The following is a 22617-nucleotide window of genomic DNA, read 5'->3' as shown; positions in this document are numbered from 1 at the left end:
ACTTTGCAGGACCTCTCAGTCAATATAATCCAACCAAGTTGTTTTAAATGTGAAACATGTAAGCGGTACTGTCATTCACCGAAACGGTCACTCCTGTCCTAAAGAGATCAAACATGCCACTTCTTTTTAACAAAGTTGAATTTCCAATATGGTAGGAGAGGTTGTTGTTGTTGAGCGGATTGTTGTCATGTCCTCGCAGTGCCTGTAGTGGTGCTGTGAGGAGTGCCGTAGATCCAACAAAAATCCTCAGCAGCCTGCCTACTGCTTGTAATTTGCTCTGGATAGCCCATATTTAAATGCATCCGTATTTCAAGATATACCAAGCTCGATGAAGATCACTGTTATTCTCCTATCTCGAATATCGATGCAGAAATAGCCTAGCTGAATCTAATAGACATTTCGGCCGTCTATCTGGAGCGAATACCTAACAGCCCATACCAATTCAAGGTAAGCGAAATAATGTGCAGCCTTGGGCTCGATTTCTGAGTACCGTTTTGCACTGGCCTCAAACGGCCAAGCGTTCAACTACAGGCCGCTGTGCTGTCGAAGCTAATAGGCCTCTTATTAATGACTCATTTATTCTATAACTTGAGCTCTGACTAAATGACTCGGAGCCTTCAGTAGATATGAGAAGTAACGCAATGTTGACAGTTTCGAGTCCGATAGTCTGCTGCTGTGACACTATGCAACGATAGCGGCTATATTTCATATCGATTATGGCGGAGGCCTTCGATGACAGGCCTTAAGCCTCCTTTGTTTGGAAGAATTTGGCTATAAATGTGCCATGTTTATGAACATAAAATCACTAGATTTGTGCCAGTTATGTTATGTAATTCATGATTACGCTTGCATTTTTCTTTATGAAACTAAACTGAAAATATACCTTTTTATAGTGTTGCCATTTGCTGATGTTTCCGTTTCCTGGTTAGCTACCGCCTCCTGATTTGTGTTTTTAGCTTTGATAGCTTGTTAGCTAACTAGCGAATGTTACTTTCTGTATCTGTTTGATGTTGATGACACGTATTTTTGCCTGGAGATAGATCAAGTTGCGTCTTGTGGATCTATGTTACACTTCAGCTAGATCCGCTTATAATTTAATAGTGTAAAGTTGCACACCTGTCAATCGGCTTCAAGCTAATGTTGTTAAGCTAGCTCCCCGGGCTCTAATGATAGTAAAGCTACCGTTAGTCACCGTTCGCTGCTTGTCCGGTTCTCCGAGTCGAAAGTTGTGTTAACGTGAACCCAGGCTGATCTAAATGGCCTTTAGCCAACATGTCCTTGTATGTCCAACATTGACCTCAGCTGTCAGAAACGTAGAGCTCTTAGAAAGAACTGGAAAACACACACTTCAAGTTAAATGTAGCAGCTAAGCTACTAAAGCTTCAATAATCGTGAGTGTATTCCTGTGTGGATGCTTGTTTATTATGAAGTGTTGCATATTAAAAAAAAACTGATCATGTTTCCTGTTGAATCGGAAAAGGCGACTTTTTGATTGAGTTATTTTCGATTTCAGATAGTTTTATAATGATGCATAAACAAGAGCAGGTGACAGGTGGCAGCTTTTAACTTTGCCAAGCAGACTGTCACGCAAGATACTGTTGTACCACCATCATCTTATCTTGTAAGTGCTAGCTTGGAGGATAATTGAATGGACTGTTGGATATAATTACCTATTCTCTGTTTACCACCTGTTTCTCAATAAGATATTTTTGACAGAGATAATGAGACGGTGTAAATGCAACCGATATTCAGAAGCACAGTTTGTCTAGACTAAAATGTCATCAAACAAGTATTAGGATGTCAGTGCAATTTTGTTTATTCACAATATACAGTCAAATAGTTGTTCAAGCAGCTATGAAATCAGTTGCAAGTCTTTTTAATTTTAACGTGACAACAAAAATACTAATGCAGCTAATTATATTGCATAATTATGTGGGCTTCCTGAACATTTATTATCGTTAAATACCAATAATATTAGGGCTAAGAGCGAGGTAAACGGTCACCTGTTATAAAGGTGACTGTTTCCGTGCCTCTCAACCCTGCATGTGCATGCATGTTTGTCCTCTATATGAAGTGTTAGTGATGTAATTCTTGGTTTCCCCTGACTTTATCCAATCAGCTGATGTTGTCAAGAACAAGCATCACGTGATGTATGAAGGCAAACACATACACTTCTCAGAGGTGGACAATAAGCCGTTGTGCTCGTACAGCCCAAAGCTCTGCAAGCAACGCAGACTAAATGGCTATGCTTTCTGTATCCGGCACGTTCTGGAGGATAAGACAGCTCCCTTCAAGCAATGTGAATATGTGGCAAAGTACAACAGCCAGCGATGTACCAACCCCATCCCCAAGTCGGAGGACCGCAGGTGTGTATGTTTCATATGCATGTGCAGCAATATGGCCTACTGCAATTTTTTTAAGTCTAAATATTTGTTAATTGTGAAATGTGTCACAATAACATTTAGAGTTTTAAAATATTGTTTTGAATAATAATGTCAAAAGAATCATTCCCTCAATATCACAAAACGTATCACAATTACAAGATCAGTCTCTCTCAATTACATATTTTTCTCCAAATTGTTCAGTCCTATATTCCACCATGCTGCGCAGAAAACCTTATGCTGAGGTCATGCTCTTATTTTCCAGATACTGTAACAGCCACCTGCAGGTTCTGGGCTTTATCCCCAAAAAGGAACGGAAGAAGAAGCATGATGCTTTGGAGGAAATGCGCTCACGGGCTCACCTGGAGTCAGTGGCTCTCAACATAACTGTGCCCTCTCTCGCTCTGAAAGCTCCCAATGGTCTAGATGAACTTCCGCCATCTCCTCCCTGTACACGCCTGTTACCCCTCCCTGATGAGGAACTCCTGGACCCTTTTGCCTTTTATGAGGATGACACGGATGGGGAGGAGGTGGGTACTCCTCGGAAGGGCAGCGCCATCAAGAAGAAACTACAGAGTCGGCTGGTGCTCAACCAGAAACTCTGCCATAACACGGACCTCTTCCAGCCACCTTCTGAGCACTTTAGTCCCTCACCTGCCCCCCGTGTCCATACCTCCTCGCCGCTCAACACTCATCTCCCACGGCAGCAGTCAGGTCTTCTCCAGCCGCCCCAGCACTCCAGCGTGACTTCCTTCATCTTCCCAGGACAGCAGCAGGGTTTATTATGCAATCCACCACCACCTCAGACGGTCAACTTTCTGCCTCCAGGGATGCCCGCTAATGCAGCACCCAGTCCAGTGCAACCTTCTGGACCATCACTCAGCAGGAAAATGCCTTTCACCGCTACGCACTTGCCTGTCAGTTGCAAGGACAGTGGCAGTAACAATCAGCGGCACATGGTTGTCATGCGTCCCGCTGCCTTCTCACCTTCTGCCAGCTGCCTGGCCAGGTTGCAACATCTGGTGCAGCTCTGTGCCAAGACACACCAGGAGCATGGAGACCTCTTTCCTCATCTAGGTGCTTAATTTAAATGCATTTACCACTCGTTTTTTCCTTGCATACACATTAATTTGCCGTTTTCAGTGATAGTGTAGCAATTGAGATTTGAGCCTGCCAAGTTAGAGCTGCTCTAACAAGTTCTCTTCCAGGACTGGATTGGTCAGAAGACAGTGCTGCGGATGATGAAGATGACGATGAAGAGGAGGCAGAAACCTTTGTTCCTTTCCAGAGCTCTTGGAGACCACAGAATGGGTCGGTATCCTAATACTTAACCCCACAGTATAAACGTGTTGACCTGATACTTCTCGTCATGATTGCTATCGATTTGTTTTCCAAACAGGTTGGAGGACGACAGCGGTTCCTCGCGAAGAACGCGGCTACTTCGGCTTTGTTCGTACCTTCAGGAGAAATACAAGCACATGTGCAGGCAGGAGAGGGCGAGTATCCGCCAAAAGAGATACCGGTATGCCTTCCGCAAAGCCTTGCTGCACGCTGCCAGTAACAACCCCGACTGTGCCGGGCAGCTGATCCAGGAGTTACGTGGTGCCTCTCGAAGCTCCTCAAGGTAATCTCACAAATGTCATAGGTCAAATTTTGTTTTATCTCCCCGTCATAAACCCTCCATCACCCACCTGTGTTTTTATACCAGTGCAACCGGCAAAGTGTGCTGCTTTGATGGCTGGCTTGGTCTTCTAAACTTGCAACTTTCATCTCCTGATTTGCAACATACAGAACATAACAAATGCGGAGTGTTGTCACAGTTGTTGCTGCTGGCTCAGCCCTCGGTCTGTGTGTTTCCACAGTGTGGCTCCAGCAAGGCAGCAGAACACAGATGCGGTGACCTGCACCGGCAGCACAAAGGGCCAGGCCTGCAACAACAGAGCTCTGCCCTTCACTCGACACTGCTTTCAACGTATCCTTTCCACCACATCACTGATACTACTAGCTTAATCAGTATGGTGATGTGCGATATCCCTTTGTGGTGTACTATGATCATATGCTTTCCGTCTCGTGTGTTTCCTTTACGGTTCTCTGAAGACATCCTGTTGAATCGTTCCCAGCAGCTCTTTGCTAGTTGCACAGCCAAATTTGCAGATGGTCAGCAGTGCTCCATCCCTGTGTTTGATATCACGCATCAGACACCACTCTGTGAAGAGCATGCCAAAAAAATGGTGAGTTTAATATTCAAAGGACAATTGCAAAAGAAAAAATTCTGCAGTCCGATAAGACTGATACTTGAGAGTGGATGAGTGGTAATAATCTTCTCATCTAACTCTAACTGCGACTGCTCCTCATATGGGATGATGTTATGACGACTCAGTGCTCTTTGATGCGTCACACACAGGATAATTTCCTGCGAGGGGATGGTAACAGACGAGTGCAGCACCACCAGCAGCAGCAACAGCGAAAGCCACGTAAAAAGACCAAACCGCCGGCACTCACCAAAAAACACAAGAAGAAGAGGAGGAGAGTCCCACGCAGGCCTCAGAAACCCATCCCTCCGGCGTTGCCACAGGGGAACCTGGGAATGCCTTGTACAAGCCTAGCAATGCCCGCACAGGCCAGCATCAGGTCTGCTACCCTTGTCTCTTTGACGTTGACTTTAAAATGTTGTCCTTCGCTACAGTAGCATGTTGTGTCTCGTCACTAAGCCTGTTTATCTCATCTTTGTAACAGGAGCCCGTCAACTCCAGACCTGAGTACAGAGGAGCTTCCTGACGACATCACCAATGAAATGGCAGACATTCCAAATGACCTTGAGCTAAACCAGGAGGATTTCTCTGACGTGTTACCCAGACTACCTGATGACCTGCAGGTCTTCGACTTGTTTGAAGGTTGTCATACAGCTAATTATTTCATGTGGATGCTAGCAAAGTACTGTTTTAAAAAAAAAAATCATATTTAATGGTGTGTGTGTGTCTATTTAGGTAAGAATGGAGATTTATTGCCCACCACGGAGGAGGCTGAGGAGCTGGTGCGTGCACTACAGGCTATGGGGTCCTACCCAGACTCTTTGGTGTGCCTGACCTCCATGGGAGACCTGGCCCCATCTGAAGGAGTGGACCACCGAGCCATGACTGTGTTCCCTGGTCCTGTCCAGTCGGGTAGCATGGGGGACCTCCTCAACAGCCGCATCCCGACAGAGAACTTCACCAGCCTAGAGCTGGAGGACAACTTACTGCAGTCCACTGGGGGTCACTTTGCCCCCTCACCTCCATCTCAGCCCGCTAACCAACCCCAGACATCGTGCTCCAGCCTGACTTCATCTTCTTCTACAGTCGCCCCCTCCACCCCCTCCCTGCTCACTCAGACCTCCATAACGGAGCGAACGTTTTCCCGGACACACGCATCCCACGTCCTGACCAAGTCGGATGCACCCACATCATCTCCACAAGGCAGCCACTACAGCAGTGAGCACGTGCCGTCCCCGTACAGTGACCACATATCTTCTCCCCATGCCAGCTCCTTCCAGACAGACGCGCCTCTACTGCTGGAAGTCCCTCTCAGCGGGATACCGGGACCCCCACGCTCATCATGGAACAATCTCCCTCTGCCCCTCACAGACCCCACACAGTTTGGCAATCTCATAGGATCAGAAAGTCATCTCATATCCACCTCCCTGTCCACGCCCCCGGCCACCACACACTCTGTGACGCTGCAGCCCATGGCTGCGCTCTCAGCGATGCCCCAGAGTGGCTTGACAGGTTTAACGACTTCCCCCGCCCCCTCCTCCCTCCCATCCTCTTCACACGATCTTCTGACCTCCACGCAGCCCAAGCAGCAGCTACCCCAGTTCAGCGCGGCCTTTGGCCATCAATTGGCCTCCCACAGTGGCATCCCGAAAGACGTTCAGCCGAGCCACAGCTCCACAGCGCCCCCCGCTGGCTTTTCCATAGTTAGTGCCACTGCTGCAAGTGCCAACAGCGCCACACCACCCTTCACGCAAAGTAAATGAGAGCAGTCGGTGTGCGGCGGCTGCATGATGGTCTGCGGACTCAGTCACTTACAATCCAGTCGGCTGGCTCCTGATGGACCGCCCCTCCTCATCTGCTACATCTGTGCAATGTGGTAATGGTGCACTATTTGATAATGAATTTGCACAACCTCAGATTTTCCTCAATATTTTCTATTTTCATTCTTTGATCCTGTAGCCAGGCGGTCTCTGGGATTTTAAGTTGGTGTGATTCCACTTGTTTGATGCCTGGTGGTTTCGTCAGCAGGGGGTGGGGGTGGGGGGGTAACAGTCAGATTTTGTGATGAAATAAACGGGTGAAAATTAGCAGAAGGACCTTAGCAGAGATTATCTGTCACATTGCTCAGAATTCATTGACGTAGAAGCCTCAATCAGTGGTCGGTTTGTTTGCTTTGCCAGTCAGTCCTGTCTTTAAATGATCAACTGTACCCTGTCTTGCTCAGACAGCTCTTGCATTTCCACCTGTTCATACACTGCTTCTGTCACCCTCTGAAAAACAAGGAGTACAGGTTGTGATACTTGTGACCCATTATGTTTCAAGCTATTTAACTGTTATCATGATTATAGAATCTTTATCGAGTCAAATTTCACAGTATGAATTTACCAAAATACTTTTAAACCGCTGTTTTTATATTGTGTATACTGTTTATGTGCTCATTTATTGGTTTGCTCAGATGTCAAAATCTCCGACCTCACCATTGGTTGTGGGACTCTGAGTGGCCTAGTAGACACTTGAAGGTAAATATAGTTTCTTAAAGCAATAAACACATTAACATAACTCTAGCATCGTAAGGTATTTTATTGGTCCCATTACATGTAGCTTCACTTGTGAATCTGGGTTGGATCAGGAATATATTTTGGCCTCTATAACTGTTATGAACCTTATTTTACAGCAGAACTATTTCACTCGACTAGAGCCGATGGAGACCAGTGATCAGGTCAGCCTTCTTCTCTCGAGTCATACGGAGTGGATCTTTAAGGCAAATAACTGAGTTTCAGTGTTAATGGTAGAGGTGATGATGTTATCCAGGGACTTTAAGTGTCTACTCTCAAAGGTGCTCTCTGGTCCACACATACAATGGTAGTTAGTGACTTGCATACATGTTTGGCAAATTCATGCCAGGACCAAGGAAACTCACTAAGACATCAAGGCCAGAATACCCAGAGAGGGCTACGTGAATCAAATTGTATAAATATTGTGTTGAGCAGTCTGTTTAACGCTCAAACTCACTTAGTGATTTTAAGCTAAATTATGCAAACCTGGGATCTGATTTTGACTTAAGAAATTGACAAACTCCCCCCTCATGCCAGAGAGCTCTTCCCCTGTTACCGACTCATACAGCAGTACAGCCATGGCTTCTGATAGATATTATATTAAAATTAAACATTTGACAGATTGTCAGACATTGAGTATTAGGTATATAGTAGCAAGTCTCTATCTTGGGGTATGTTGGTAAATTATTGAGTAGCAATGGATTTAAATTGTTATTTGCAATGTATTCAGTGGAACCTGTGTCTTGTAGAATGAGTCTCTTGTTTTTAATGGCTATCAAAATGGTTGTAAGTTGGAGTCATCAATGTTTGTATGCTGTCATTTAGTTTTTAAATAATATTCTGATGGAGGGTATTTTTGATAGCTATTAAACTCCAGGAAGAAGATTTGCATGGGGCAGCAGCCTTTTGTGCGAGAGCATAATAATAATAATAATATTATTAGAGTATGGTGCCTGGCTTGATTCTCGGTGGTAGGAAACATAGGAATATATACATCACCATTTATTTTAATTGTGTGAAGAAAAACATCATTACAGTATGTTGTTTTTTCGACACAGCTTTCTTTGCACAGGAGTGGATGAGGCTGGTGGTGTTTCACTTGTCCAGTGTTTGTCTTGCCTTTTTTTCCTTTTTGCTTGGACACTCATTAACTGAACAGCTGCCATCATAACCAGCTCTGAGCCTGCACCAGTGCCCCATTTCCAGCTGTGAGAAGGCCCAGTTCTGTCTCTCCCTTCCAAAGAGAAAACACAGTGAAGTGTAAACCCGTAGCTCCACCAGAGACGACTGGGCTGCTCTGCTGTGTTCCAACTAATGGTCATAAATAGTGCCCCGAAAAAAGAAAAAAAAAATGTTGGATGAAAATGTTTGCAAGGCATTACTGCTGTATCCGCATGAGATTAGTCACTGCACCAGTTGACCCCCAAACCACGTAGAACAAAATGAACAGGGCTCGTACTGTAGGCACATTTAACTGCTTGAGATCAGAGATGGCTGACAAATTCCTATACTCATTGAATGTACTGTATTACTGTTTTTAAAGATAGGATGAGCTAATCTAGTCACCTTTTGTTATTGGTCCTTGTTTAATTTGTCTAAGGTATTTTTTGTATACAAAGGTTTACATTTTTATGTATATTTTTCTTGTGTACAAATTATGTAATATGTGTAAAAAAACACTGTATGTAATATCTGTATATAGTGTGAGAAATATGATCTTTTGTTTTTGGATGTATAAATAAAACTTGCTGTGAGGTATTTGCTGACAGTGGGCCCTTAGAAATAATTTCCACACTGAGGTTAAGGTGTTGTAACATGCACACGCTGCCAGAGGTCTTTCCATGCGCATGAAAGTCAATCATTTCATTCACAAGGTCCCAAGGTCACTCTGTATAGCCGCTCTAGAGCTTTTGACCACATGGTCCTTCTCAGCAGATTTAAGTTCACAAATGATACAAAAATATATTCAAGCAGCTCAAGTTCAACTGGTCATATTGGTGGTGACATTAAACAAACCTATCAAAAAGTCAATTTAGTAGCTGTTGTACAGCTTTCCATCATCCATCATGGAATTCATCAGCAGCTGGAGACAGACAGCGTCGTAGAATTGTAGATGTTAGATTTTAAGCCGACGTAGAAATTTAAATTAAAACTAAATTGCATGACAACTAGATATAAGAAAATTAAACTCCAAAAATACTTCTTTGCTGGATAACTGCTTACATGGAATGTGCAGTTATCCAACTTTTAATTACAATACTACAAATTTCTGATGCGATCCTTCACTGGATCTTAAAAAAGGTTTGTGTCTGTATATTTTGCATTATTCACATGTAATTTAAAAGTCCTGTTTTGGCTTACCATATAGCAGAAAGACATTCTAGCCGGTTACATTTTTCACATTTTGGAGCCGTGCTGCCTAAAAGTCAAACATTGAGTTAAGTTTTTAGTTCATCTCTTTGGTATTTGTAATGCTCGGATCTTCATCTTTGTTCCACTTGCATCTGCAGCATTAGATTTCTGCAGAATGTTATTTAAAAAAAAAGGTTTAACACTTTACTCAGTAATTCATATTTAATCTTGTGATTTTTAATAAACTTGTGCATTTCAAGAACCCATCATTATCAGACTACTAGAAACACGACATCCAAAAAGGGTGATATTTAGAACTAGAGGCACTTAAAACTGTTCTGAATCCCAGGAAATCCAAAAAGTTGGCGCAGGCAAACACATTTCCAATAAAGTCATGTTAAGACGTATGATTCATCAAATTGTACTGGATTTTTATTTGTTCCTTAAATCATTTGACAACTTTCAGTAAATCCCACAGCACTGTCCTGCGTTAGCAAACATGTACACTGGACTATAAACTGTCAGCAAAGTCACACAAAATGAAACGCACATTTCAAGTGATTGCTATCCAGTGTTTACTGAAACTTTTACACATCACAGAACCAAACTGTACTCCCTCTATTACACAATACTGCTCTTTTGGGTTATAAAAATAGTTTAATAGAATATATGCCTACTTGTGCTAAGGATTGACTCTTGGCGATCACACTGCTTTATTGCCATACAACACAAAGGGATGGGGGAAGGAAATAAAACTGGTGTAGTTGCGACACAGCCTTTTAAACCACCATAAAAATAAAAAAACTCAATAAATCTGCAAAGTGCAATACATAAAAAAAAATATAATCATAACAGACCATGTCAAAAGGTGCAAATTGAATGGAATGCGTCTCAGTTTGCGATGGAGGGGCATGGCACATTTCACAAGTTTGAATGACGAGCAGAGTAATATTTCACAGAAGAGCAGAACACACACAAGGGCAAACAGATTGAAAATGGAAATCATAGAGTCGGGTACCTTCTTTTGATTTGGTCAACCGGGTTCTACTTTGAACAATACACTCGACTTTTACTCATTCAACTTTGTATTTCGCCACAATTAGCAAGCAGTAAAGAAAGAGGACATTTTCTGTGTATGTAAATGATCAGTCAGAAAGAATTTTACATAATGGGAAATATGCTCATTGGCTTTCCTGCGGAGTTAAAGAGGATGGATACCACTTTCTCGCCTTAACTGGAAATATGACGCTACAGCTAGCAGTGAAACGTGCATTTGTTTTGTTGAATTGACTCAACTGGTTCAAGCCAAGAAACCTCCTGTGAGATACTGTACTAAATAAACCCACCACTATAAAGTGTTCATTGGTAAGCTTGGTGATGCTCGTGTGCAAACGTGGTTCCCTCTAAAAAAGAGACCGACTAGCTGTTCCCCAAACGTTTCAGTGCTTGTGCTAAGCTAACCAGCTGAGCCGCATATTTCAGTAAGAAATATTACCAAAGATTGATCTTCTAATTCAACTCCCAGAGAAAGCGAGCAGATCTGTGTTTTTCAGCACTTTAACTTGTTTACTGTGTACCATATGTTGCCCGTAGCAAAAATAATATCTGACTTCATAAGTATTATGAAAAGCCCTTCTCGTCTGTGAAGAAGAAAAAGTTGTCCATTTGTTCATGCATGCATCATACTGGCATGGAATTAAATAAATATGTTTGATCTTGTATCATTTGTCTTTAAAAAAAAAAGTATTGCTGCATATGCATTTTAATGCCACAGAAAAAAAAAAAGAAAAAGAAATCACAACAAAAGCACTGGATCTAACATGTTAAAGCCGATACTATTCATCACATTCATCACAAATAATATAAGGCTGATTCAACTGTTCAGGACTCGACATTCCTCCAGTCCTGCTCCGGTATGCTACAACACATACTGCTCAGGCCCACCAACAGGCGTTACGCTGCCATACCATCATGCAGTCCCTTGCACTGCAGTCAGAAGTCAAAGCAGTGCCGCCTGTCTTCATGTTAATATCTACATCCGAGAGCAGTGTCATCTACGCTGTGAGAAGTCGGTCTGGACTGTACAAGTGAAAACCGCTCACAAGTCCAAATGGAAAGATTCGACCGAAGCGAATATTACACAGCGTGGCCAACTAGAGTCCACGCTGAGAGACTTCAGGTGGACTTTTTTTTTGTCCCAGATAGCATACCTGCAAAATGCTGCACGTCTCGTGCTACTGTTTTATGGCTACTTTGTGTATAGACAAAAGGCATTTATACTTGAAGTGCAATTAAAGCTATAGGTAAGCTGAGGAGATGGATAGTACCACTGCAGCTCCAAGGAAGACTAACGAAACTGATTCATGAACTAAAAGATGGCACTGCCCTGTTAATGGAATGGATGGACGACACCTCGGTTCAGCTCACCAGTCAAAAACCTCACAGCAAAACAGACGGGGTGAGGCCAAGTCCAACAAACCAACACAACTGGAGGCCTTGTGGAATGGGAGCTGGCAACAGAGCATCCAGTTCAAAACTGGAGGGTTTTTTCTTTTTTACATTCTCCAACATTGTTACAGCCACAGCATAGAGTGTGAAACCAAAAAGTTAAAGAGTATTAAGAAATGTATAATAAATCAAGGGTAAAACATGATAGAGGGCAGCCATTTCCATTCACTGGATGAGTACTGAAAAGGTTTAACAACTGGAGAAATCAAAGACCGATATACAAAAGAACAAGTAGAAAGGCAAGGCAATCTCATGTATGGCCATTTTAGTCTCTTGAAATATTTACCTCACAACCATCATCTAGATTGCATTTGGCCATTTGTACACAGTGGTTCCATTACAAACACTTCATTATTTGTTTTCCATGAATCTGTAGAAATTAGCATATTTACAAGTCTGTACAACCACCCTATAGAGCTATTCCATCTCCCAGAGAACCCAATCCACTTCAAGCAGGATACCTGAGTTTTCAATAGAATGCTTCAACCCACTCGTCACTTCACTGCACATTTCACAGGATATCTCGCACAGCCACACACACAATTAATTAAGCAAGGTAGTTTCTCCAAAAGGATGCAGAGTGTAAACCTTTGTGAAAAAGCCATACACACATCAAAATCAATAACTCAAGAGTCCTTGCAGAAAGACAGCAGACTCAAAATAAAAACGGGAGGTATTGAGAAGGGACATTTTATAGCAGGTGGCAGTCATGGTTGCAGCTAAGTGGCTGGCCACTGACCGTCCTGAATAGGACCCTCGGGTGGTGTGCTAGCGTATAAACAGACATTATATAGGATTTGCTTCAGGTAAATGAGTGACGGAGACCTTCCTGGGAGACTTCATCCCGGCTGTGGAGGTCAGAGGAAAAGATCTGACCGCTGCCACCAGGGTGGAGAATTAAAGCAAAGCTGGATGTGGCGCCTCTCAATGACCGGCAGTTGTCTGTGGCACAGAAAACCTGACAAACATCAGAAAAAGGGTTAATATGCTCTGAACAGGACTCCGGTTAAAACAAGCCGAAAGGTGTCGAGTCATCACACACTAGTAAACTGGATAGCAACTTGTCCTGCACCGTGGACAAGAGTTGGGGTTGAGTGTACCGTCTTAATGATACCATTAAATAAGCACACAATGTCATGGGACTTTTATATATATAAAAAAAGAGAACATGAACCCTGATTACCTCTGAAGTCTCTGCACGAGTTCAGCTACCAGGGAGTCACAGATCCCTGGGTGTGTTTCTTCTGCCAGGAAAATGGCCTCCCGCAGCTCCTTCACAGCCTCCCGCAGCTCCTCCACAGCTCCTCCACAGACCTTTTCTTTCAACTGCAAAAGGACAGATTTTAGATGGATAATAACTTCCTAAATAACTTATTTGTGAGCTAGTATAAATCAAACATCGTACAGTAGACGTATTTCTTTTTTATCAGCATTGATTTGATTACAACAGTTTTACAGTAGTTGGCTAGTAAATCATGCATTCAGTAATGATGATTACCTCAGTAAACAATGGCGAAAAGATTGTTGATAAGCTTTGTGACAAAGGCCTCTTTGGACTCTCCTACACAAGAAACAAAAAAAGATGATTTAAATGTCGAAAGGGGAGATATGAAAGACCGTAGACACAGGAAAGAGGCGCAGTAAAGTCTTTACTTTTCTCCTCTAAAATGGTGTACGGTCTCACCTGTTCCCTTTCCAGCTCAGCAAGCTGTGCTGCTCCATTCTGAAACTTTTTGAGGTCCTTCTCGGTGATGGTGTTAAAGATCCAGTCATCATTGGCAGCATCATCTCCTCCAGAAGCCTGGCCATTTGTCTCCCTACAGTGACACAGGATTTTAGCATCATAAGTATACTCAGAGTTGCTAGATTTTGCGTCAGAGTGTAAATGTTCCATGTCTTGCCAGATGGATTGTTATGTTGCAGACAACTCACTCATCAGAATCATCAGAGCTGGATTCCTCCCGAGACTGCTCCGATTTCCACCTCTTGTATCGGTCAATCAGCTCCGACAGATAGGACGTCTTTTTGGCATGCCTTACAATATACTTATGTTTCAACAGCTCTTTGGCAGTTGGCCTCTAAGGAAAACACACAGAAAACAAACTTAATTGTCAATATTAAAAGAACACTCTGGCCTCTTACTCATGACTGTGTGAATAACAATCCTTCAAACTTACAAAGCTAGGCTCCTTATTTAAACAGGCTTCAATAAATTCTTTAAGTGGTTTACTGTAGTTTCCTTCCAGTGTTGGTGGATTGTTCTTTGGGATGAGGAATAAGACCTTCATAGGATGAAGCTCAGAGTGCGGCGGCTCTCCTTTAGCCAGTTCTATTGCCGTTATTCCCAATGACCAGATGTCTGCCTATAAAGAAAAAGACGACATTGGGACAGAAAAGATCAGCACAATCTCACACATTGGTGGGTGTATTTGAGGAAACCCTGCTAACTGAAGATTGTGACATGGTGGTTGCATTTACAAGCAATACCGACTCATGCTATCCAAAAATATGTATTTGGTCATTTATAGTCTTAAAAAGTGCTGCACACAGAGGTCAAAAGAGTGATGAAAACAAGGACAGAATGTACAAATTCTTTGGGATTGATTTCACACAAATCTTTTTTCCCTTTGACATTGTGCTTCACCACCATTATAGTTGTTGACTCATGGTTATGTTTCACCTGGGTTTGACAACAGGTCTATCCTGAGGGCCGTGGGTCAATAATACCCTTTTCCTACAGAGCGTAGATTCACTTTAACACATTCTCTCCAGTAAACTCACGCTTGTTAACCTTTCCACATGTGCTCACTTTCTGTTTTTCTATCTAGTTCACCACAGGATGTCTGTAAAACTTTTATATGTCACAGCAACATTACATACACCAAAGCAGTACAATAAAAAAGCTCCAGCTACTCCAGGCTGACCTTTGAATCGTAGGCCGACTGCTTTATGACTTCAGGTGCCATCCAGAAAGGCGTTCCAACGAATGTGTTCCTTTTTATCTGGGTGTCTGTGAGCTGGCCCGCCACTCCAAAGTCTGCCAGCTTCACGTCGCCTTGTTCTGACAGCAACACATTGGCAGCTAAACGCAAGAGGGGAAAATATGGATCGCATCAAATGGTGCTTTAATAAACATTCGTTATTTAAAAAAGAGACACTATAACTATGCCATTTGTCTGAACCACTTTAGTAATATGATAGTCCCCTTATATGTGGCAGTTTTCTGTAATTGAAGACCTCAACATAATTCACATTCAAGTGTGAAATGTGACAGATTACAGTTATCCTTGGTGTGTTTCGGTCCGATTAGACTGCGCTCTACAGTGGGTGAACACTGATGCCGATACACATTCACGCCTTACTTGAGCATTATTATCAAGAGGATAGAACGCGTATTGTCACGGCGACGTTATGCACCAGGCTTACCTTTGATATCTCTGTGGATTTTCTTTTCAGAGTGCAGATACTCGAGCCCTTTCAGGATCTCTCTCAGAATTGTGGCAATCTGCGTTTCATCCAGGGCACCTGGTTCCAACTGGAAGAACGGGCAAATTAGAGGATACTGTAACTTTGGGCGTAAGTTTTGAAGGATTGCACATAATGACCTGTAAATCAAATAGTTTAAAAGTCAGGGTCACCATTTTTAACATACATACCAAATCCAGGGCTGATCCTCCACCCAAATATTCCATGATAATCCATAATTTTGTCCCCTGAAAAATAAATCACAAATTCAGTTATACAGTGTACAAAGTTGCAGTAGCTATTACGAACGAGTAACGGTTCATATTCACCATGTCCACTTAAAAAGTGTCATATTTCTGGATTTTAACACCATCGCTTTAAAGTTTTGTATTACACACGTAGCAGCTCATAATGGAATAACTTTGCATGATGTAGCAATGTAAATGATATAGAACTGGACATTAATCTCAGAATGTAATAAAACCATTAGAATATTATGTATTAAAAGTTGTCCATATTGAAAAAGTTATTACAGTATAAAAAGTGTCATGTGAAACTTGTGTTCTTAAAACAATGAGATTAATATTTGTTTTATTTATAACATTAGCAGTTGAATTTATTACATTATTCAACATTTTATGTTTAGTATATAGTGTAATAGTTTTCTCATAATGTAATAACGTATTACAATATGCACAATACCGTATAAGTTATGCACTTATGGTTTTCATGTGCTTATTATTACATTATGAACTTTTATTACATTTAAATGAGATTATCGGCAGTTATTGCATTATGAGCTGTTACACACAAACGTAAGTGCATGGAAACACAGCACAAAAATGATAATAATGCTCAAGTAAGGCGTGAATGTGTATCGGCATCAGTGTTCACCCACTGTAGAGCGCAGTCTAATCGGACCGAAACACACCAAGGATAACTTTAATCTGTCACATTTCACACTGAATGTGAATTATGTTGAGGTCTTCAATTACAGAAAACCGCCACATATAAGGGGACTATCATATTACTAAAGTGGTTCAGACAAATGGCCTAGTTATAGTGTATCTTTTTTAAATAACGAATGTTTATTAAAGCACCATTTGATGCGATCCATATTTTCCCCTCTTGCATTTAGCTGCCAATGTGTTGCTGTCAGAACAAGGCGACGTGAAGCTGGCAGACTTTGGAGTGGCGGGCCAGCTCACAGACACCCAGATAAAAAGGATGCCTTTCTGGATGGCACCTGAAGTCATAAAGCAGTCGGCCTACGATTCAAAGGTCAGCCTGGAGTAGCTGGAGCTTTTTTATTGGACTGCTTTGGTGTCTGCATGTATGCTTTCATACAACAACACAAATAAGCCTTAATTCTCTCCTTCAGCATAACTTCAGCTAATGGACCACCACTTCTCTCCTTACTGCTGTTAAGTACCATAGTAAATGCGGTGAGAGGCACTCTAAGCACCAGCACATATGGCGTGACTGAAAATCTACTCCAACCATAGAAATGTTAAAGAGCTGACTTTCAGCTTTAAGGTTATTTACAATCACATCAGATGGGTGATGGAGAAATTGCACCCCTTTAACGGTTATGCTCCACTTAAAGGCCATAACTTCATTACGCTGCCACTGGAGATGAAGGCCATCACCATCATATTGACTTCATTGTCATTGTCTTATTCAAAATCCAAACTGCTGGAGTACAACACAGAAAGAGTAAAACATATGTCAAAATCCAAATACTTACAGATTGCACTGTTAAAAGCCCTCAAGCTACATACTAGGCACTACTTGTTCCATTGCCAGCATGCATTATTTAATGACCTACATTGCATACACATGCTTGCAGAAACACACAACTGACTTGTGCATTATGTCGAGCATGAACGGTTACAAATTGACGATGATTTTCTTCCATAAGTTAAACCTTACCTTTAGGTATGATCCATAATACTTGGTGATAAAGGGACTGTCACACTGGCTGAGAACTGTGATTTCCTGTTGAATGTCTTCTATGTCATCCTCTGCTTCTTCTAGATCAATAGTTTTAATGGCCACAACTTTCTGTGTCCGACGGTCGATGCCTTTAAAAACTTCACCAAAAGATCCTTTCCCTATCCGGTCCAGCTTTGTAAAGAATTCTTCTGGATCAGCTCTGAAATTCTGTGTGACAGAGAGAAGGCCGGGGAGAGGGAGAAAATACAGTGCATTTTAATTACCATTTTACAATATGCAACTGACAAGTCGAACATAAAGACTCAGGATACAATATACTCAAGTTAGCAATTAAATATACAGCAATCAGGGAACCTTCAGCCTGTGGCTTCAATAGACTGTAATCTAAAAAAAGATTAAATACATTGTGCAACCTGAGACTCAACATTTAAAAGCTGCACCTGACAACTATTTTCAATACAGATTAATCTGCGGACAATTCGTGTGCTTAAATCGTTTTTTCTATGATGTCCAAAAATTGACACCAAGCTCTAGGATCGGCTTGGGACATCCGTACTATGCTCTACACAGCTCGCCTGTTAAAGACTACATGTCATCTGCCGTTTCTCTAGAATAATCATTACAAGTGGTGTACTACAAAAAAAAAAAAAAAATGCCCAAAAGCCAAAACAAATAATTATAATCAAGTCCAGAATGCATGACAGCCATAATGCATGACAGCCATACAGCAGCACAGAAACCAAATCTAATCCAAGTCTTTCCTTTTATCCTTTGTTGATAAACAGCACTATACAAATGTTGTATTTCCTTAACCTTTGCATGTCGACAATCACATTTTGAGGTTGTGGGTAACACTTAAATCCTGAGGCAACATAGGTAATACAGACTTGGGCTTAATGACCTCTATCACAAAAGCTAAACAGAACAACACCCTAACTTATTGCATGAACTAAATTAGCTGATTCCCCCACGGAGCAGATGAGGAATAATGGTCTTCTAGTTGGACAGTTAAATTGTACTTCATGCACAGCCATCATTAGCCTAAACCGGCTGAGTAGTGTTTGCAGTGCCAACATTTCCATGTCAAATATTATACAAAAATAGCTTCATTATTTAATAATATTGTGCCTTGTGCAATTATTTAGGCACAATATTTATGAAGGAAGAAATCCCATTTCAAATGAATATTGTCGTGCTGTAGAGATATCCAGGGTTACACATTATATTCTACAAAGTGAAGAACACGTATGTGTTTCTTACAGGTCCCTACAAAAGATCCCACCATAATCTTATTAATGTTTTTCAATGAATAATGATTTTAAATATATATATATATTTTTTTTTTTTTTTTTTTTTTTTGACCCTCCCATATTGCAATACCAGTCAAAATAATTGCAATTCAATATTTGTCAAACTTGTTCAGCCCTACAGTTCGCTTAGAGAGCATATTGCTTTACAGTCCTCCCCCAGAGAACAGTTTCCTGTAAAAGTGCTAATGCATGGTGGTCAACCTATATGGAAGAGGAGATGAGCAGCTGCACTTTGAAAAATTGGCAAAGTGGTGGCAGCTGAATTTGATAACAACGGGACTTTAAAACAAAGACAAAGACGGAGCGGTGTAGAATAAAGCAGAGTAGAAACAACACAACGAAAAAATACTATCATAACACTGGTGTGGTCAGTCATCCAGGTGAAAATTATAATGTCGAGGCTGACCTCTGTAAAAACAATGGGAAAAACCACAATGGCGCTGCGACCACAGACTACACATGATGGGAATGTACTTGCCATATACACACAGTCAGCAGGTTTACTGCGACAACTAAAACTGCCTGAACCTCTCTCTAAAAGCATGTTTGACGCTCTCCCATCTGCACCACACAACTGTCTAGTGTCATCCACACACCACACCCTCAGGGTTGATATATTTGCTTTCAACAAAAGTAGTATTGTGTGCATTCAATGGAATTCATTATCATGCAGGTCTTCCTTTAGGTCACTCCTTGAGATTGTTATTATTACATAGTCTGTAGAGACTGTAGTGTGGTGTACTTAATCTTCAAAACAGGACATATACAGACTACCAGCTAGTGGCTGGTTCAACTAACATAAATAAATAAAGTTGAACAAAAGACAAATTATTCAAGCTACTATGGCATTGGTGTCCAAACGACAATCAATCTTACAATACTGTCAAAAAGCTGTGATGTCAAAACTAGACCTGAAACCTACAACATATTAATAGGCATTTTATTGTGATGTAAAATTAGAATCTTAAGATTCAGAAGCAGTCTTTTGTGTATGTATTAGTCACATAACCAATGAGCAATACATCATTTAAATAATGTATTGTGCACAATGTCCAAAGATTATCTGGTTCCAGCTTCTCCTTATCTGAAGATATGTAACGGAGAAAAGCTGCCCATCATTGTAAACGAAACATATAAAGGTTCTTAAATGTTGGCTGGACAAAAAGAACAACTTTGGGTTGGCTTAAGAACATTCTGATGGTGGTTTTTCTGACATTTTGTAGACCTACAGAACTAATCGATAATGCAGCATTAATTATCTGGCTTTTATATGAGGCATCAGTAAGTATTAGAGCTGACACGATTAGTCGATTTGATCGATTAATTGATCAGAGAGAAAAAAAAAAGGGCAACTAATTTGATAATAGATTCTTTTCTCAAGCGGAAATGCCAAACATTACATGTTTGCAGCTTCTTAAACTTGAGAACTTCCTACTATTCCTTGTCTTTAATTACAATTAACTGACTATAATCTACTTTTCTGTTAGTCACAAAAACCACAGTAGACATGGACTAAATTGCAAGTTGACTACAATAATGTTGCCCATGTATCGTCATCGGCATTTAACGCTTATAATGAACGTTGTTTATAATTTAGGAGTGAACTGGACCAGAATAAATGATGGCGTGGTAGTCATTCAGTGCACTTTATATTTGACAACAAGACGTCCGCCTACTCACAAACACGGCTGGACAGGACTTGACAAATAGGTGCATTAATCATTGGAAAGCAAGTGTTAATTGTGATAATGACGCAGTGTTCCTGTCGATTAACTTATTTAGCTACAGACATCGAGCTAAACTTCCGAGTCGAAGGTACGAGGAAACGAAGTAAAATGTCGGGGTGGCTCTTAACCAAAAAAAAAAGCTTGCTAGAAATGTAATAATATATGTATCTGTACCTGAATCCCCGACAGTCCACTTTGAAGAGGTGAAAGGGCCATGGCGTCAGACGCCTTTCCTCGTCTCTCTCTCTCTCTCACTCACTGCTTTCCTTGTCAGAGGTGTAACGTGAGTGTCCTGACCGACGCTGGTGAGGATGGCCCGCTCCGTCCCACCAACTCAACCCGATAACTTCAAGGTGAGTTGACGTGTAAAAATCGAGAGGTCGCTTGATTAGAAAAGAAAAAAGAAAAAAAAGTCGGCTCGACTTGTCTTCTTGTTCTTGGAGCCGCCCGCCAGGTCTCCTCGCTCTCCTTCCGCAGTTAGCGAAACGTTAGCTACTTTAGCAGCTAGCAAACAGTTGAACAATTAAGATCTCCGTGGACCAGCGCGGCCTCTCAGCGTGGGCTTTGCAGTTCCCCGATGATAAGATGGATGTCTGCTTTTAAAATTGTCGCACGGAGTAAATTAATGCGCACTGTTGTATCGCTTGTTGTTCTATTCTCTCATCACTTTTCTCTGTCGCCCGGCGCCATCTTGGTTAATGTCATTTTCATTTTCCGGAGGACCAATCAGCGTGCGGAAGAGGAGACGGCGCATGTGTCGTCATTCGTAAATCGAAAAGCGTCACAGAGGAGGAAGGGGGGGGGCACGTTTTGTATGTTTGGCCCATTCCCAATGTCCCCCCTAAAAGCCACGAATTAGACGTTTTTCCTGCATGGAGTGACGCTGGAAATAATGCTTTGCAAACAGTCCACCACTTCCTGTATCCACTGTGTGGCGCTAGACAACATGCTTTATCTTCTAAACACAATGAGATATCAACAAGCTTTTGATAACCTTTGATGACATTGATCCAATAATGATCCACAGCCAATTTGGTATAAATCAGAACGACTGTGTAGGAGGAGTTCGCAAAAATGTGTTTTTCACTAAATTAAAAATGAAAATCTAAATCTTAATGCTCCGATTTACTTTTTTGTAGAGCAGACACAACCGGACAGGTGTGTCAAATTTCAAGTCAATCGGTCAAAGGGGGCGATGGGTGTGGCCAAAAACCACTGGGGCTATTGAGCCATTTTTTATACCCAAAGGCGAGACCCCTACAATATCAAATTGTTCACCAGTCCTGATATGCATGTACATTTTGGGGAGTTTTGGGATATGATAAAGCCCCCAAAAAGCCAATTCAATTGCAGTATAATAATAAACATGACAGTTTCAATAGGGCCTTCGCTGGCCCACCGTAGTCGGTGCTCGGGCCCTAATTATAAGTTTGATCAATAAATCTGTGTAATATAATCTTGCTTGCATTCTTTTGATTTAATGTGTTTGTATGTCCCATCTTTCATTCTTAATTTTTATGAGTAAGTGTAATTTGCCAGGCTGAACACCCATGTGCCGTCCTCTTTGTTTACCTTTTTAACGTCTCCATGCTTCCAGTTGTAATCCTGTGTTTAACTTCACATTGCCATGAATTGTGGGCAATTCCCCATGTCTACAAAAATGCGGACTTACTAAAAAGGTTCACAGAAGTGCTCAAAATGTCTGCGAGAGAGCCCTCAAATACTTGATGATTTGACAGTGGGACAGCCCTAAACCATCACAGACTTTATGGAAGTGCGCCTCAAAGTCTGTGAGTGAGTGAGGGGATTGGGATTGGGCCTGTGTTTGGAAAATGTGATAGATAACTCTTGTCCATGGGGGGGTTGGCCCATCCAGACAGCCTTTCACAGAAACTGTGTGTGAATGTTGCAAAGTCTGTACCTATGGAACATAACCACTTGTTTTGTATAAGTACAACTGTTGTACTCTCATATTATGATATAATGTTGGGGTGCATTGTTGCACATCGTTTTTGTAAAATGGAATAGTATTATCAAGAGATGTCTTCCCTGCCATTATGCACAGAAGGAAAGACAGCCACCAAAAACACTTGTAGGTCTAATGTAGGCTA

The 22617-nt window shown here is 41.6% G+C and overlaps 2 protein-coding genes across 2 annotated transcripts; one reads left to right on the top strand and one right to left on the bottom strand.

Annotated features, from left to right (window-relative positions):
- The first annotated feature begins 202 nt into the window (after positions 1-202).
- LOC117750265 (INO80 complex subunit D) lies at positions 203-8946 on the top strand. The gene is made up of 10 exons (XM_034561408.1): positions 203-447; positions 2120-2366; positions 2647-3458; positions 3590-3692; positions 3781-4005; positions 4244-4353; positions 4479-4612; positions 4786-5012; positions 5118-5275; positions 5369-8946. Exons 2-10 carry the CDS (start codon positions 2149-2151, stop codon positions 6394-6396), a joined length of 3015 nt encoding a protein of 1004 aa, XP_034417299.1. The 5' UTR covers positions 203-447; positions 2120-2148; the 3' UTR covers positions 6397-8946.
- Positions 8947-9947: 1001 nt separating this feature from the next.
- stk24a (serine/threonine kinase 24a (STE20 homolog, yeast)) lies at positions 9948-21227 on the bottom strand. The gene is made up of 11 exons (XM_034561414.1): positions 20681-21227; positions 17446-17676; positions 15705-15761; positions 15475-15583; positions 14973-15130; positions 14226-14411; positions 13981-14126; positions 13733-13865; positions 13547-13609; positions 13232-13374; positions 9948-13006 (listed from the first exon to the last, which is right to left on the bottom strand). Exons 1-11 carry the CDS (start codon positions 20720-20722, stop codon positions 12973-12975), a joined length of 1302 nt encoding a protein of 433 aa, XP_034417305.1. The 5' UTR covers positions 20723-21227; the 3' UTR covers positions 9948-12972.
- Positions 21228-22617: the final 1390 nt, after the last annotated feature.

Source organism: Cyclopterus lumpus, chromosome 21 (genome assembly GCF_009769545.1).
Source record: "Cyclopterus lumpus isolate fCycLum1 chromosome 21, fCycLum1.pri, whole genome shotgun sequence".
NCBI lineage: Eukaryota > Metazoa > Chordata > Actinopteri > Perciformes > Cyclopteridae > Cyclopterus > Cyclopterus lumpus.
This window is presented reverse-complemented; position numbering and strand designations above follow the sequence as displayed.